General features: G+C 42.1%; 1 protein-coding gene across 3 annotated transcripts; it reads right to left on the bottom strand.

Moving 5' to 3' along the window:
• Window positions 1–3062: 3062 nt before the first annotated feature.
• LOC114445102 (high affinity cationic amino acid transporter 1-like) lies at window positions 3063–14094 on the bottom strand. 3 transcript variants are annotated; one of them, XM_028420057.1, is made up of 12 exons: window positions 13998–14094; window positions 8693–9105; window positions 8446–8604; window positions 8199–8370; window positions 7977–8110; window positions 7677–7899; window positions 6899–7038; window positions 6159–6261; window positions 5768–5967; window positions 5517–5668; window positions 4846–4954; window positions 3063–4750 (listed from the first exon to the last, which is right to left on the bottom strand). In XM_028420057.1, exons 2-12 carry the CDS (start codon window positions 9060–9062, stop codon window positions 4575–4577), a joined length of 1938 nt encoding a protein of 645 aa, XP_028275858.1. In that variant the 5' UTR covers window positions 9063–9105; window positions 13998–14094; the 3' UTR covers window positions 3063–4574. The 3 variants fall into 3 exon arrangements, with proteins under 3 accessions (XP_028275858.1, XP_028275860.1, XP_028275859.1); XM_028420059.1 differs by having other exon boundaries at window positions 8693–9102; window positions 13998–14081; XM_028420058.1 differs by lacking the exon at window positions 13998–14094 and adding an exon at window positions 10255–10387.
• Between the last annotated feature and the right edge of the window lie 3652 nt (window positions 14095–17746).

Raw genomic sequence — 17746 nt, 5'->3', positions numbered from 1 at the left:
ATTCCAGGCTGCACATCATGAGCACTGAATGCAGAGGAAACAGTTTGAAGAGATAAACTCTGAATTGTCTGTCGGTTAGACTCATGCACAGATTAGCATGAAAACTAACCGACTGATGCTCCACCTCATATATTTGCTGTCCAATTTAGTCCTAATAAATTCACTTACACAGCAGGAAATTGCATCTCATTTCCCGTCATAAGAAAACAAAACTGAGCATGTTTAGAAAAAGGCTGGGAACTGAGGTGTCTGTTTGCAGCACAGCATCACACTCTACACTAGCTGCTGTCTCAGCACCTGCTCTGCAGCACACAGATCAATGAATCACACCACTTCTGATCAGGTCTCACACAGTTCAGTCCAACCATCCAGTAAAGAATCGTACATGTCGCACAAGCACGACAAGCTACAGATTGTTTCTGCTGCAGCCATGATTGCTTCTCCATCCCTTCAATTGATTTCTGACTCCAAATGACTTCAGCTGCACGGACATCACCATCTATCACCCCAGTGTGTCGACATGATGAATATGATTCACTGGGTATTAGGTTTTTATTATTAAGTTTTGAAGATTTAATCAAGAAAATGACATCAAGGAGTCACTGAAATAAGTTAATCTGGGACAGAAGTGTGCGTATGAAAGAAAGCAGTCACATCTAGAGTTCATACTGGATAGATGGATAGATATCTTCTTACTCCTGATTCAGCTTGTGATGGATAAAACTTACTTCTCATCACAAACCCTTTTGAGATTTCAGGAAGCTGCTCGTCTTACAGACTGAACAAAAGTGCAGTGCTAGTACCCAGAGAGCCTGCAGGGATCTTCTTCTTCACTTCCTCTCCCCATATGCTATTTCCACCCACACGTCACACACATACTGTACTGACGCTGCCCCTGTCACTTCCATCCCTTTGTTTCCTGTTTAATTTACGTTCCCTGTGTTTTGCCGAGGCGCTCCTGTGGTGACACCATAACGGCCCACAGCCAAGGAAATTTATGTTATGTCCCAACAACATGCCTCCCTGAGCATGATCCCTCCTCCCATCCCCCCACCGTACACCAACTGCCACCTGCCTCCTGACATGGAGGCGAGACCTTTGCTGGGGCCTCTGATGAAATCTGTGTGTCCTGTGTAAGAATGTGCTCAAACTACTTTGAAGCTGCCTCTGTGTTTTTTTTAACCTTTTCATCTGAAGCTCCACACACCATTGGGGGCTTCATTTTTTTCATAAAGCTTCACTTGATGCTTTATCCAGAAGCTTCATGAAATATTGAAGATGAATGAAAATGGAGGCTCCAATTTTAATGCTTCAGTGGTCCTGACTTCTTTGTGTAACCACGCACAACTGGAGCAAAGGTTTGTATTTACAATGTGAATTCTCAGGTAAAAAAATATGTCCTTCCACATTTGTCACTGACGGATCCCTGAGGCCGCTCACCGGTCTTACATAATGTGATCAAACTCAGGCCTTTTGCAAAAACTGTGTTGACTCAAACCAGCAGCAAGCTGTCACTTCACTATTACTAATGCTCATTCACTCAGCTCATGCTCCCTGCACCTCTAAATATACAGCAGCGTGCACATGCAAACACATGATACGTCTACAAAAATACAGCACAAAAAGAGGAAGGAGGCTTCAGAGAGAGAGAGAGAGAGAGAGAACACAGTCCAGTCTCTGAGGTGATCCTACCTATGGGGAGGTTACCTTTTATCAGCCTGTATGCAACAGCTACATTAGAAAACAATTAGCAGATTACAAAAGGATAACAGCGTCATTACAAACAGCAGAAACAACAGGCAGCATCCGCAGCCTCCCCGGCAGATGCAGCAGTGTCAATAAATCCAATTAACACCGCCGCTGATCAGAGATTCAGATTAGGAGAGACTGAGAAATGCCTCTGCGTTAAAACGGAGGTCCTTACCGGTTGGATTCAGGTAATCCGCTGGAGAAGGAGGAGAAGGAGAAGGATGAGGTGGAGGGAGACGTCCAGGTTCAGCGGTGATGAGGAGGATACACAGTCTGCAGCATCGCTGGAAAACAGGGAGGAGAGGAGACTCAGCGCGTCAACGTGGGCTCACGTCGCCCCCTGCAGGTGAAACCCAGACACTTATTAATTAGAGCCACACACACACACACACACACACAGGTCTGTTAGTTTGTTAAGAGTCAGATTGTGTGGACAACAACCTGAAGTCACAAAATACACAAAATATAAAAATGCAGGTGTCCAATTAACTCTAATAATCTAATAATCTGTAATATAGAAGCTGTTACTTTGAGATTTTTATCTTTTTAAAGCAACACTTTGGAGTTTTTCGGCCTCCAAATCACTCACAATAGCGTGACACCTCCATCTTTGCCCGAGAGATATGGAGACCTGGCGCTGTTTCTGTTAGACCACTAAGTAAAGTTGATGCTAGCTGGAAGCTAACATGCTAGGTAACGGACGATAGTTCTGTGAGCTAACAGCTCCAGTTTGCCGGTGTCCGTGGCTGCTAGGAAACAAACGTACCTGTGAAAACATTTTACGACAGTTTTAGCAGACAATAGCGTTCTTTGGCCTGTAGGGGGACCCCGCGAGCAATTTCTCCAAATCCTCCATAGTGTTGCGTTAATATAGTGCCCTCCTCTTAGCACAGGTGCAATCTGTGTGTATCTTTAAAAAGAGGTCTCAAAGCACGTGGACCAGGTGAGTCTTGGACGGCTTTAAATCCACTTTTGTTGTCCTACTGAAAGAGCTGACCCCTCTTCTGTGAGACCAAGGGAGCTCACCAGCAGCTCCTCTCTGTCCCAGAAAACAGAAGACATCACTTTGATGCAGATCACCTCACCGATCTGGCTTTCTCGGATGGATCTAAATCTTATCCACAGTTGCAAATTCCTCCAAATGTCTTCCCGGATCTGCATTAAAAATGGCAGATTGCATCATCAATATAAGACAATGAAAAAAAAGTCTGTGTTTCTACAGTCAGCATTATTTATTTACAGAAAGGACTATAAAACCACAACCAAAAGTCTGCTTTCAGAACCTGTTATAAAATAGCAGCACTATAAAATCTACATTTTTAAATTTTGGTGCAGCATGCAAACATTTACATGAAGCAGACAGCGATAAGGACGCATACATACAGTGAAGAGCACAAAGATCACTATTTACAAAGACAGAAAATCCTCTTTATGAACATAAGTAATGCATTTTACAATGAAGGACCAAGCACTCTATTGCTGTGTGATTTAGTATTTAAGGCATATATTTACAGGACAAATGAACCAACATAAAAGTACATTTGTGCAGCAGAATCCTGTTTAACTGCTGTGTAGATATCAGAGTGTAACAGTTACATCACACCACTTTATTTACAAGGACGTTTTAGTGCTGGAAACATCTACAGCAATAAATAAAATGTTCTGACACATAATCCAATTCAATTTAAAGGAATTTGGCTTTAAGTTAATTTAATACAAAATAAATATTGTAATAATCTCAGTAGTAATTTTAAAAAAATAGAGGGGGGGGGGCTCAGTCACCGTGTGGTTACATTTTCAGATTATGGCAGATTATGGCCTCCCTGTGGATCGGCACAATCACACAGCTTTTTAAATCATGATGCTGAATAAGGTAAACTGAGTTCTGCCTTTCAAAATAAAAGCATGGAAAGCCAAAACCAGCTGTATCACGGTTCTTTCACCACATTCAGATGCTTGTAAACTGAAAAGAGAAAACGTTCTACTAAGATGAACATTTCTCATATTATTATTACAATTAAAAGGCCTGAACTTTATGGATAAATATATTTCACTAGGCTAGCTTGTGGCAGACCTCTTAAAGGTGTATCATTCATTTGGGAAACAGGCACTTCAAATACATCCTTTGACGTGTCTCATTTGTCAGCTCACATTAGCAGCTGTTTTCTCTTTGGTTTGATAAAAAAAGTGCAATTTCCTGACAGAGACAACACTGATACTTATCTTATAACTGGTAAAACTGTTGTCAATCGGCCAGAAGAGCCTTTCACACAGAGATATACTGCTATCAAAGCACTGAAGGAGATTATTTATAGCACCAAGGAGTGTTTCCCTGCAGCTAATGTGTAAAACATTCAAGAGTTGTGCTTTCCACAGTAACAAAATGCATCTTTAAGAACCTCAGAGTTATATCACAAAAAGGCACGAGAGATACAGTAAGTCTGAGCTCTTAGTGTTTTCTCTGTAAACAGAAAACAGTTAAAAATGCTGAGCAGTAACCGATTCTGACCCGTTTCATCCTGGTGCATTGTTGAACCAAAATGAACCACATGTGTGTGTAGATGCATCACAGTGCATAACATACAGAAAAATACATCTTAAAGGCTTGGTTTTCAAATGTAAGGAGCGTCTATTGTTTTGAAAAATACTTTACATTTAATTAACTTTCCTTAACTTAAATTAAGGATAAAAAATGTAACACTGATTGGAAGGACTTTCCTGGACTTGCAGCTTTTTCTGAGAATTTAAGATCTGCCAATGGGGTTTGTGCAGAACAGAGCTAGGTCTGAAGAGAATTAAAAAAAAACAAAAAAACTCCTGCTTCCTCAAAGATCCTCCTCATCATCATCTGGGATGGAGTTCTGCACATTGTGCAGGAAGAGTTCCTTCTCTGTTGCCATGGGCTCTCCTTTTATCGAGCAGGCAGGCACGTAGCTGTCGGACGTGGTCAACACCGCCTCTGCACTGTTGCGAATGCCGTAGCTGAAGTAAATGACGAAGCCTACAAACACAGCATAATTAAGAAAGATGTCTTTTTTTGTTTAAAATAGCATGACTGCAGTATAGAAAATGTTTGAATCAGTAGATTAAAAGTACCTATGACCATCCAGATGGCGAAGCGCATCCATGTGCCTTTATCCAGCTGCATCATCAGGTACACATTGACAAACATGCTGATGATGGGGATAAACGGCAGCAAGGGGACCTGTGGAGGGAAATGATAACTTTATGTATTAAGAAAACACAGAAGAGTTGTGTGTGTGTAGGAGGAAAATCCCTGACAAATAAACTGAGCATTTACTTTCTGGGCTTGTATGAGATCCACACTTCTGGACACTGTCTATTTTAGCCACAAAAAACATACCTTTACTTTCAGAGAGCAAAGAGTGTCAGGAAAGCAGTGATTTTACACTTTAGGGTGGTTATAGAGGTTCTGGTAAAACACCAAAGTCATACAGTTCAAACACTAAAATTACACAGTAGAGCCTGGTGTTTTGAAAAAGCACATATTTAAAAGTTGTCTAAGCAAAAGTGCAAACATAAGCAAATATTTAAAGGCAGGCAGGCAGGCACACTCAATGCACAGTCATTGCCAAAAAAGTTGCATAATTGTTCAGCAGGTTAGGAGGAATAATACGACAAAACCTTTTAACCGTTTGCTTGTTGATGTTTGGTCATTTCTTCATTTTTTTTTTTTACAAAAGTTACATTTTGTCATCATCATGTTGCTCAGGTGACTGTACAACTGTGTGGAAGAATGTGCTCACCTTGAAGGCCAGCTTGGCTTTGCTCTGTGGCTGTCTGAACACGATGAAGGTGAGCATCAGGCAGATCACCATGGTGATACTGAGGATAGACAGAGACCAGGGAGCCAGCCCTCCTTGAACAGCTACGACACCGAAAACGCACACCAACACACCTGGTGGGGAACAAAAAACAGCAGATGATGGTGCTGGATCAGTAACAATCAGGTGAATTTTTCAGTTCAGTTTCATTCAGTTTTCGGGAGATTTCTCACCGAGTATACTGGTGCAAATGTTGACAGCAAACCCGGACAGAGCGGAGGGCTCACTGTTGGACGGAAACAGCAGATTCCTGATGGTGAAGCGATCCTCTGGCTGCGGTAACATGTCACTATTCCCCTCGCTGTCCGCCATTTCAGATTCATCCTGGGTGTTTGCCATCTCATAGGCCCCACTGGGCTGTTCAGGCTGGTACCTGCACACAAAACACAAAACAGTCACAAAACCACAGGTCAAATAAACATACACAAGCTGCAGGTCACTTCATTGCACCCGTATTTATACGGTACTCAAATCTATAATCCGAAGTCTCAAACACACATCTGGACTGACTGTCCTGACATGACTTTATACAGTAAGGTCTGTAGGGTGAGACATGAGAACTACCTGAGGACAAGCACGCAGGCCGCCACCAGAGTATAGGCCAGCAAAGTACCAATAGACATGAGATCTACTAGGTCCTTCAAGTCAAACAGGAAAGCCATCACAGCTGCAGGACACACAGAAGAGAAATACAGGGTCAGTTAGATGACTACAAATTTTCAAAATTGCAAATATCAACATAAAAAGCACACATTTTACTTATTTATAAATCTTCAAGCTATTACTAATGTACATTTGAGCTTATTCATTTTGCCACTGTCCTCCTTCCACAGGGGGGCACTGTTGCCTTTGGCCTCGTCTCAGCTACCTACCAGACAAAAGCCCTGCCACAAAGGTGGAGATGATGGGCGTCTTCCTCTCGCTGACACGTGCCAGAAACGAGAAGAGCAGACCGTCCCGAGCCATAGCAAAGATAATGCGTGGGAGCGGAAACATGGAGCCAAGGAGACTGAGCCAAGGATGAAGGAAGGAGGAGGAGGAGGAGGCAGAGATTTATAACTTGGAGATAAGTTTTTTTGAACTCTGGTTTCACACAAGGCCTCAAACTTTCTCAGCCTGACATCCTGATCCAAAGGAGGCTCTGCTCAGGTCAGACAAATGAGCAAAACTTTGCAGGACTTTCTGTAAACCTGCAATACAGACTTTGCTGTGAGTCTGAGTGGTTGTGTTGAGACCGTGTGCACCGTGAGTTGTTGTGGGGTTTTCAACAGGAAACAGTTAGTGAGTTTAGTTGGTGATCTCACCTGCCACAACACCTGATGTTACTGTAGCTGTTAAAGGGGTTTTGGTTCGCGAGCTGATTTTAGCCAAACATTTGAAGAGCAAGCCATCTTCTGCCATGGCCCACATCACTCTGGGCATTGGGAACATGGAGCCCAGTAAACTAGTAAGGGAGAGAGAGAGAAAAAGCATGCCGTGCAGGTGAATGCACGCAGTTAGACAATATAACAGAGATACGTGTTATAAAGAACATAAACCACTGACAAATAAAAGGAATTTGGCTACAACTAATTCCTGGTATTGTTACATCTTAGTATGAACAGTGTTTCTTTACAAGCGAAGTCCACAGGTTACCTTTTATCATATCATCATCATCATATTTCATAAAAAGTCAATCTAATTGACTCTCAGTGGCCCCTTTAAAACATGCACTACTCTCCATCAATCTAAACTTCTATTAAATTGTGTCTAAATAAACTCCTTGGTCACTTTTCTGTGCGTTTATTATCACTTTAGTATCACACGTGATGGACCTGCAGTCACTTAAATGAAGAAGTTACACCAAACAAATAACTTTAGCATGTCTCCATTGACCTGGGCCTGACATGGACAGTCTTAATTGAATGAGAGGTCTGAAAGGGGCCAAGAATAAAAAAGAGTCTGCTCCAGAATCTGACATAAAAAAGTGAAAAAGAACATATCAAAGTTGCTATTCTGTGTGCCAAACATGAATGATTCATTGCTAAATAAAGGCATGCAATACAAGCCCTCATGCTGAGAGGCAGTTAGGAACTCTCTTACCTGGTCGACAGCGCACACAAAGAGCCAATGGCCACTGCATAATTGGCTCCCTCCCAGCCCACATACTTAAAGGCCACAGGCAGCGGGCTGTTCATGTCCAGCAGGTAGTAAGGCATCATCACAGTGAGGGCTGCAGACACACCGAAGTATGCCACGAAACAGATGAGCAGAGAGGCCACAATCCCGATGGGGATGGCCCTCTGGGGATTCTTCACTTCTTCTCCTGGGGAGGAAAAAAGGAGTCAGAGGACATCTGTGACAGCTCAAAGGGGATCACAGGCTTAATGCATTCTCTCTCACCTGTAGTGGCGATGCAGTCAAACCCTACAAAAGCATAAAAACAGGTGGCAGCTCCAGAGAGGACCCCCGTCCAACCAAACGGCATGAAGCCGCCTTCACCAAGACTCTCCTTATCTGGTTTATAAACGGATATGCTGCAAGCAGAATGAGGAGATGTTTGCTTAGTTAAATAAGCAATAAGGAACATTAACATATTGGAAATAAGTTTTCCATTTCACCCACTTAAAGCTTGAGTTTGTGGTGGCGTTTAGGATTTCTTCAGGATTCAATTGCCAGTTTTTTAGGCTGCCCTTTACCAAGCCAGAGATGACGACGAACAGCAGCACCAGTACGTTGATGCAGGTGAAGATTTTATTCACCAAGGCAGACTCCTTCACACCAAACGCAAGCAGTCCTGTAAGCAGTTAAAAAACATGTTAGAGATAAATAAATACGATGTAAAACAAAGAGGAGAGATATAAAACCTGACCTGTCAGAGTGAGTATGATGAAGACAGCAAATATATCTGGATATTCTGCCAGGACTCCCGGGGCCTTCATGGTCATGTATCGCCGGCAAAACTCCTCGATGTGCTTTCCAATCAGCTCATCAAAGGTTGCGCTCCATGCTCTGGCCACACTTGAAGTTCCTGTGGTGAAAAAAAAGCTTTGGTATAAACAATATCGAAGATAGCAGCTTATTTCCTTCCTTGCTTTTTTTGTTTTGAAGTGTCTCACCAATGATATAAGAGAGAATGAGGTTCCATCCTGTGATAAAAGCCCACAGTTCTCCAACCGTCACATAACTGTAGAGGTACGCCGACCCCGTTTTGGGGACACGGGCTCCAAACTCAGCATAGCACAGACCGGCCAGGACAGAAGCCAACGCAGCAATGAGGAAGGAGAGGACGATGGCGGGTCCAGAGCTGTCTCGGGCCACAGCACCGGCAAGGACGTACACGCCGGCTCCCAGCGTGCTGCCGACACCCAGAGCCACCAGGTCGAATGTGTTGAGGCATCGGGACAAGCGGGACTCGTCAGTGTTACAGTCCACAACCTTGACCCGCAGGAGCTGCTTCCCGATGCCTTTTAATGTCGCCAGAATCATCCCGGCTGGCAGGCTGAGGCAAAAGTTCAACGGAGGATACCTGCTGATGAAATAAGAGAGCAGGACGGTTAGGATCACTTTGCATTCTGACTGTTTGTTTTTACAGTCATGACACTGTAACCCCGATCGACCTGCACATTCTGTTTAGTGACAGTGCAGCAGTGTCACAATAAAAAAACATGGAAGAAGCAGAAACACACCATCAGTAACATGCAGGCCTGCTGGTCCTTCCAGTGGAAACACATCTGGTGAGAATCATGCATACGAAACATCCAAATGAGTGCAGATCTCTGCAGCTTTCTCAGATATGATGATAGCATAAAAACCTTTAGCGCTGAAGACAACTACCATCTTTACTGTGTAATCACAGCCAAACAGGACAGTCCCAGCACTCTTGGCCAACACGTAGGGCTTGGAAAATATTCAGTTACATAAAAGCTGAGCTCAATATTAAGCTACAGCTTCTAAGTTTATTTCAATGTCAGAGAAAGTTCCAATTATAGAATTCACCTGTTAACTATTGTGTTTACCTTGATGAGCGTTAATATTGATTTCACGTATGGAATAAATCTGACAAGACAAGGCTGCACTGCAGGTGGTGCATTTGGCAAATCATGAAAAAGTCTGAGACACACAAAAGGGCATGTGTTTAAAGCAGCTGAGCACACGTAAATAAACACCACAGGAAACAGGAAACAGAAAATATTATAGAGAACAGGAACTCAATGGTAAGTCAGAAATGAATAACTTTAATTGTCTGAGCTCTGAGTTGCAGCAGATGCATATGAAGCATATTCAGGACACACAGTCCATATTAACAGACAGATTAGTGAAAAAAACATTTTAGGTGCATGTAAATTATGTAAATGATGTAAAAATTGGCTCTGACTGGGCTGTTTTTAAATGAACATGGTATAATAATGTCGGTAAGATTATCACTAAACGGTGCTAAATTTGCATGATGCTAAGACCCGTAGTCAAACTGCACCATCAGATTTTATTCTGAAGAAGTCTTAACACAGCTTTAAATTTAATGAACATGAATAAATGTACATACTTTAAATATAATTTTTGCACAGCCGATAATACTTTCAGGCTTTTTCAATGTCAAATTCAATCACAATGAAATAAGTTCACTGGCAACAGCAGAGACAGATATAGATCTCACAACAATGCACACACAAGTACTCACTTCCACAGCAACAGTGCTCCCTGGTAGAATCTGAGCTGGGGCTTCCTGGCTAAATAAAGTATAAATAAACAAACAATACTAATCTGCCTTCACTGATGATCTCAGCTGTGTCTGCTTCACACTTCCACTCAGCTCTGTGCTCAGCTTCAGATGGGCAAAGCAAAGAGAGCCGTTTACGATCGCTGGGTAGACACGTGACTCTTATAAGTGTACAAACCATTCAGGTGTCTGACTCACAAATAGAACAGTGACACATCACATGGCCTCAGGAGCAGCTGTGACGTCCCTCCACCTCCCATGTCTTTACCCCACACAAGACCAGCAGGCACGTCTTATTAGACAGGGAAGAAAAAACTCCACTAAGGTCTGGATTGTGAAATGACCTCTTTATTTGTCTAGGTTGGGTATGTGGACCTAATTAGACTAATGTGAGTGGCAAACCCCACAAGGAAAAAAGCAGAAAGCAGGAAGGCAAAACTGTAAATTCACAAGAGCCTCTCACGCAAATAAAAAAATGTAAACACAGGCCTGACATGAAAGAGAATGTCCATTTGTCAGGTCACTGCCAGGGCAAAAAAAAAAAAGTGGCGATAAGTGGTTCAAACTGCATGCAACATGCAGCGGCTGAGCTAAAAAAAGGAAGGTGGGCAGGGAAGGACCCTGCCCTCTCCTCAGCCAATCACTGAACGCAACACCTGCTCATGACACACGCAGCAGTGAATTTGGAAAGGCACTCAGTCACATGCATTTTGCTATTTGGCCGCAGGGAAAATACCTTCGCTCCTTCAAATGACTTTTATAGTGGCTGTGACATTGTTTATACATGCACACTGCCACACTGTAGGACTCAGAATAAGCAAATCATCTAAATGTGCTCTGGCCTGGGTCACATTTCTGACTCCACGTTTGCCTTGGGAAGGGTATTAGCAGCGCTACACAAAGCCCACCTGCCCTTGTGGTGTAACTGAGGATGGTGCAAACAAAGTGCCATCATAAACCATACCAAACCTTCCTTTCTGGGTGCCTCCAGAGGCCACAACGACTTTGTACTAGGGCTGTGTATTGGCAAGAATCTAGCGATACCATACATATCACGATACACATGTCATGATACAATACGATATATCCCTGTAACAAAGACGGTATATATTGCGATTTTATATATACATATTTTTAAGAGTGTGGAAACTTGTTTGGAAAGCCTCATCTGAATACTAGTAATGCATCTTTCACAAGAACAAAATGTTTCATTATAATTATTTTAATTATAAGAACATTGCACAATGCAACTGTATCTCACATTCAAGTTGTTTTTATGCTGAAACAGACAGTGTGCACCAGAAAAGTAAGATGTTGAAATCCACCTTTTTGTGAGTGTTACATTACTCGTACATTAGGAAATCGCTCGAACATAAATATCCTAAACCATGTGCATCAGTCCAGCCAATAATAGTACAGTCCATGATGTGCATTGTGTGAGATGTTGGTTTACAGCCAGGCACGCTGTCAGAAACAGTAACCTCCTTCCTGTTAAAGCTCAGCTGACCTTGCAAGCTTCTGTCTGATTCCATGTTGACATCTTGTAGCCTCCTCCAACTTTGTACTCTATGCAAATTCACAAACACCAGTGATACCAGATGCATGTTCTGTCAGCTCCCGTACTGTATGTTCCTGTTAATGTGCATTAATATAACTCAGCAACTGAATAAAACTATTAGTTTTCGTTTTGGCAGACGGCTTATTTACACACTGCATTCATTTGCATATGTTTATAAACACTGTCATGCCTAACATGTCAGGGACAAGGATTTATTAACTTTCTACTAAAATAAGTGTATAATGCATAAAAAAACACAACACCTCAGTCTCTATGACATCAGATTTATCTGATGCAATAATAAAATACATTGAAAAGCTGCTAACAGAACTTTCAATGCAATTCCCCCAACCATTGTGGGACAAATAAAGGTTTTCTTAATCTTAATCTTAATCCTTGTGCGGTGTATGCATTATTCTTAGGTTAAAAGTCTTTTTAAAATCCTTTTCATGGAATTCTGCAGTTTCTGGAAACTTAGAGATGAACAGAAACTGTGTTTTGTGTCCTTTAAAGACTGTGTTCCTATGTTTGGGTTAGAGAGAAAAAAAAATCCCCAAAGATCAGCCAAAGATAACACGAGACTTCAGCAGCCTTCTGCACTCCTACTTTTTTTGGGAAAAAAAAACTCACTTTTTTATTATACTGGTCACTTTTTCCATGCTGAGCTACAGCTTAGAGGTAGACACACAAAGACAGAGTTAGAAAGCATCAGATCACAACAACAGTGTGTTGTGCCATACACACCGAGGTTACCCTTTACGACTGTGACATTATTATGTTGACTAAATCCGTCCACAGACTGACAGGCTGATTTACACACAGTAATTTAATCCACCTTTGTGGAACTTCCTGCTGCATTAGGCGGTTCCAGGATGACATTATACACACACACACACACAAAACACAATTGTAAAATGGAAACAATACCAGCTGCAATGATACCAGCTATCATTGCAGCTGGGAACTATTCTGTTTATCCAGAAGACAAAGATGCAAAGTGTGTGAGGAGGTGTGGCACACGTGGACCAATGGCTCTACTTCACATTTCATCACACATCACCCGCTCAACTGTAATACAACCACTGTCATTAGTGGCACAGTTTTCTGGCTCATAACAGCTGGACTATAATTCATAATCTGAATGTTGACAAATGGAATTATCCGTCTATCCGGCCAGCCTGAAACAGGAGGGTCTCCCTCAGGTTTCTTCCTGCTAAACAGGAGTTTCACTCCTCAACTCACAGTTCTTCCTGTTTGAGTGTCTTGATGATTCAAGTTTGGTTTCTGTTTGAGCCACACCCACCTTCAAACTCTTCATTTTGGTCACGTTTGTATCACATTGTCACAACAGAGAAAATGAAAGTACCGTAGTTCCAGCTACATTCTTGACATCGGGTTCACATTTTATCATGATGACGCACACAAACAAAGCAAAAAAACAATACTGTCACGGTAGGTTAACAAGACACTGCAAACAAATCATGGCTGACATCTGAACAGGTTTATGATGAGACAGAAAACTGCCTAAACTGCCTAAAAGTGTCTTGTTTCACTGGAAACAATGATGACAAAATGGCAATAATCCAGAAAAATATGCCACTTAATATGAAATTATCTCTTTATTCCTGATGATCTTCTGCTAGCTGTTGGGTTTAATTTAATTTCAAGACTTTAAAGTCAGATTTAAGTGTACAATTGGCAACTATGTCAAGGAATGTGTTCAATGAAACTGATAGAACTTCATCAAACTGGTGAAAAAGGAGAAAGTTCTCATTCATTCATGTACAGTCTGGGTTCATTCGAGGTCATCCTCACTGCTGCAGTGATCCTGTGGGGCTATAAAAGGAAATGTTTCAGCACACAAAGCTGCCCGCTTTTTAAAACTGCAAACATCCACACAGATGCTTTTTATTCTCTTTTAAGCTGCGGCTCATTAGGACTTTTCGCCGCACTGAACTGGTTTGAAGGGAAAAGAGCAGTCTGATGCCTGCAGGTTATGTTGCATCAGCCGGATGGTCCACTGCTCGGACCATGTGCGCTGCTTCCTTAAGCACGCTGGTGTGTTCCCTTTTCCGCTTTAAGTAACACTCCCAGCCTGACCAGTTTATTTCCAAGCAATTGTCTGATAATAAAGTATAAAACCTACTTTTAAGAAGACGCTGCTCCTGCTGCTTCTCACGCTCCACGTCAGGCGCATAAAACGATTTCTTCCGCCTGCTGAGAGATAACTTGGTGGGAAGGACGCGCGCGCGCACACACACACACACACTCACTCACACACACTCGGAGGTGTGCCGCCCACAGATATGTCCGCCCAGCTGTCTGTAAAGGCTCCACCCGGTGATCATCAAGGGCGACTTCCAACCACCAGATGGCGCTCTTTACAAGTAAATGCTCCTCTATCTCCATCCTAAAGGGGTCCAGGATGGTAATCAGCCACACACACACACACACACTGCAGACTTCTTAGATGTAAATTTACGTCATATGTTTACATCTTCCCCTGCTGCTCCTGCTTCCTGCCACATTAGTACCGGATGATTATGGAGAACTTGTGAAGTTGCAGAAGTGAAACAAAGCTCCCTCCTCTGAGGGCTCCTGCTGCGGCTGTGCCGTGGTGTCGTGTTGTTATTCACTTATAGCAGCCTGGATCTTGATACATGATGCAAAATCCACATTAAGATGTGGAGTTACCATGTGTGAGAGGATCTACCCAAAGAAGCTCTGGCATGCAGAGAGCTGGTGGAGAGATCAGACTCAGGCTTCTTCATGATTCCCTGCTTTGCTTTGACTATAACTGCTACATGTATCAAACCTCACTGAGACATAATTGGACAGAGAAGTGCCTTATCTGACATTCTTAGATTTATGGTTGGCTGCCGTTCACCCTGTGGGCCAATTGTGGCTCGCTTTGATAGATGGCAGAAGGTGGACTTAGGTAGTTTTGAAGTAATGCACTTCCTGTGGGAATTACTTCAAACTCGGTGCAACACCGAACCAGATATCACTTGATTTTACTGCTATTAGATAAATCATTAAGCCACTCTCTGGGGGATCAATAAGCACCCCCCATTATTAATAAACAGGAGCCCCTGGATTCTGCAGGGCCACACTTTTCCCACTCTGGTTGGTAAAGAGCCTGAACACTGATGGTTTTCATTCAAGCTGTTTAATGAGCATTGAATAGACATGAGATGCCAGGAGAATGTGGTTAATTACCTTCTACAATAGAAAACAAGTGGCACTTTGGGCCCCAAAGATCCGTGCCGGAACCCATCGCTGCCAGTGTTCTGCATAAAGATGAAAAACTGAGTGTAATGACAAAAAGAATAACAACTCTGCTCTCTGCAGGGGCTGACGATGGTCACACACAAACACAGATCTTCCCTCCCTTGCTGCTGCCGCAGCGCTCCACCAAAGAAAGCATGATATTTTTTCAATCATATCAGTCACATTCAAAGCAAAGATTCAAATCAGATTGACCCAGGAGGCCACAGATGCTTCCCGCTCAGGCCTTTGAAGCTGACTTTGAGGAATATTCCAACATTGTTGGAAAACTTGCTTGTTTCCCAACCTGCCAAGTGGTAAATGATCGTGGATGTCAATAACATCTTATAGTTTTTTACCATTGATACCAAAAAGACCAGCACTAAAACAGTGTTACATGAGTATATTCACTTAGAGTCTAATTTAAATAGATGGTAAACAGAATTAAATTCAAAGCATAAAGGAGTTACAATTGTTTTTATTAAAATGAGCTCCTTATTTTTTTAAAAAAAAATTCAAATATTCAGTATAACCTGTCCAGACACCTCATGTGATATGGAGTTTATTTTCCTTAATTCCAACACTTGCGGCAGCCTGCTTGTATTAGATTAACAGCTAGCACATTATTTCCTTTAACATTTAAAAGTACACTTAATTATAATATAATTTATATGATTAATATCATTTTTTTTCATTAACTGTCTAAAAGTTTTGAAACAACATGTATTGTACGTCATCTTGCATAGTTTGTGGAGTACCTGCATCTTACAGTTTCATTTTAAAAACATTTGTGCACCAAAGGGATCTTTTTTCAGAAAAGTAGGATACAGACTCTGTAAGACCACAACAAGCTACGTTTGCCACCTATTGTGTGTTCCTAACATACCACAAAAATTCAGAAAGTCATTAAAATTGGATGTTTTGGCCGGTCTAAATGTTGAATAAGTGAAGCCTTTGACCACACAGAGGTGAATGAGGTTATGAAGGGCAGTGTCTCACTATACAAAACACTGCACGCCGGTCCAAATGGGGTCAGGGCTCATACTGTGTGCCACAGGTGTTCAAACCTGCAGGAGCCAATTGCTCCTGAATACCACAAGCTGCCTGGCTTCACAAACAACAACAACAACAACAATGATCTTACTGCTCCACAGGAAGTAAATAAGGCACAAATGGTCTTATGTTATTGGTTGAACTTTACTACACAGTTTACTGAATCTAATTATTACAACAAGAACAGTCCTCTGATACTGCTGAAGATTATTGTGATCCCTAAAGTGCAGGACACCGTCTCAGCATGCTTTAACTCTTCACGTTTGTCTTTAATAAAACCTGATTTACATTGGGTTTGACAGGATGGCCTTGCAGAATTCACTCGGGGCCAGTAGATGCTGTCTATGCAGGATATTCAGGTACTTATTCCACTAGCTTCTATTAGCAGCAGAGAAAGGAAAGTGACCGAGTGAAACACAAAGTGTAGAACCCACTCCAAAAGACTTCTAATTGGAGCAAATAAAAGTGCTACTTTGGACCAACTGGTGCAACAAACAGTATGTGTTTGAAAGTAACAGAATATCAGAGCTGCGGCAGTGTGCATCGTAAAAAAGTCTTTCCTGAGCTGCTGCAGTCTCACGGGTCACCCTCTTTGTGCATGTCATACCTCCAGTTCTGACATTATTGAATTCTGCAGGATCTCCATTTGCAGGCATTTGTAGTCCTGTGAGCCAATAAGACGAGCTACAACACAGAAAGCACACTTCAGGGATTCTTGTGAAATCTTTTCATGTACAGCACAACATATATGTGCTGCATATTTCATGGCATGTCATATTTAGAGCGGGGGACTCAACTGTACATTTAATATTAATATTAGAAAGAAATGTGTTTTCAAGCAGGTTCCAGTAGTGTTGTTGCATTATGCTGTAAAGTTCCTTTAACTGTATGAACGCACTTATATGGAGACTGTACTGTACTATGTCATACGAGCCATCCACCTTGACAGCATATGATGAACAAATAACTGAGGCCACTTTCAGGTTAGGAGGCTGAGAAGGACGTAGGAAGCAGAAATTTGGAACACCCAGAAATCGCAGCTTCAAAAATTACCACAGAATTGAATCAGCACCTTTGTATAACAGCCGCAACAAAAGCCACATTGTGATCTTCCCAATACTGCTATTCATGGCGCAGCTGCTATTAAGAAGCTGCTTGTATCGATGCCAGCGCACAAAGACACATAATCTGGTGTAAGTAGCACAAAGTGTGGGTGCCTAAGAAATGGAAATTGAAGTATTACGGTCTGATGAGTTGCCTTTCATCCCCCTTACATCATGTTGTGGGAATCATTGGGGTGATTGCTCTGTATAGTCCCCAAACAACACTTCGCAGCTCCCACAGTCACCAAATGGAAACGGAAACTTTCTGTTCTGGAGCACGGAGAGCGAATGAGATTCCTTCCTCTGCTGTTAGATGGATTTCAGGGCTGTCCAGATTGAAAGTTTGTGTCCTGTTACACACATAGTTGACAGAACCCACATACTGTATGACACACTGTGACATCTGAGAGGTTTAACAATGCTCTTAATGTATTGTCTTGCTTCTTAATATAGTCTTTATTCTACAGTTCTG

This window comes from Parambassis ranga, chromosome 13 (genome assembly GCF_900634625.1).
Source record: "Parambassis ranga chromosome 13, fParRan2.1, whole genome shotgun sequence".
In the NCBI taxonomy this organism is placed as follows: domain Eukaryota; kingdom Metazoa; phylum Chordata; class Actinopteri; family Ambassidae; genus Parambassis; species Parambassis ranga.
This window is presented reverse-complemented; position numbering and strand designations above follow the sequence as displayed.

Coding starts and splice junctions, on each gene's coding strand:
- LOC114445102 (XM_028420057.1), bottom strand. CDS start 9,062: ATGATTCTGGCGACATTAAAAGGCATCGGGAAGCAGCTCCTGCGGGTC. Junction 6,262..6,898: donor AACATCAGGTGTTGTGGCAG/GTGAGATCACCA, acceptor TGTGTCCTGCAG/CTGTGATGGCTTTCCTGTTT. Junction 5,968..6,158: donor GCCTGCGTGCTTGTCCTCAG/GTAGTTCTCATG, acceptor TTTTGTGTGCAG/GTACCAGCCTGAACAGCCCA.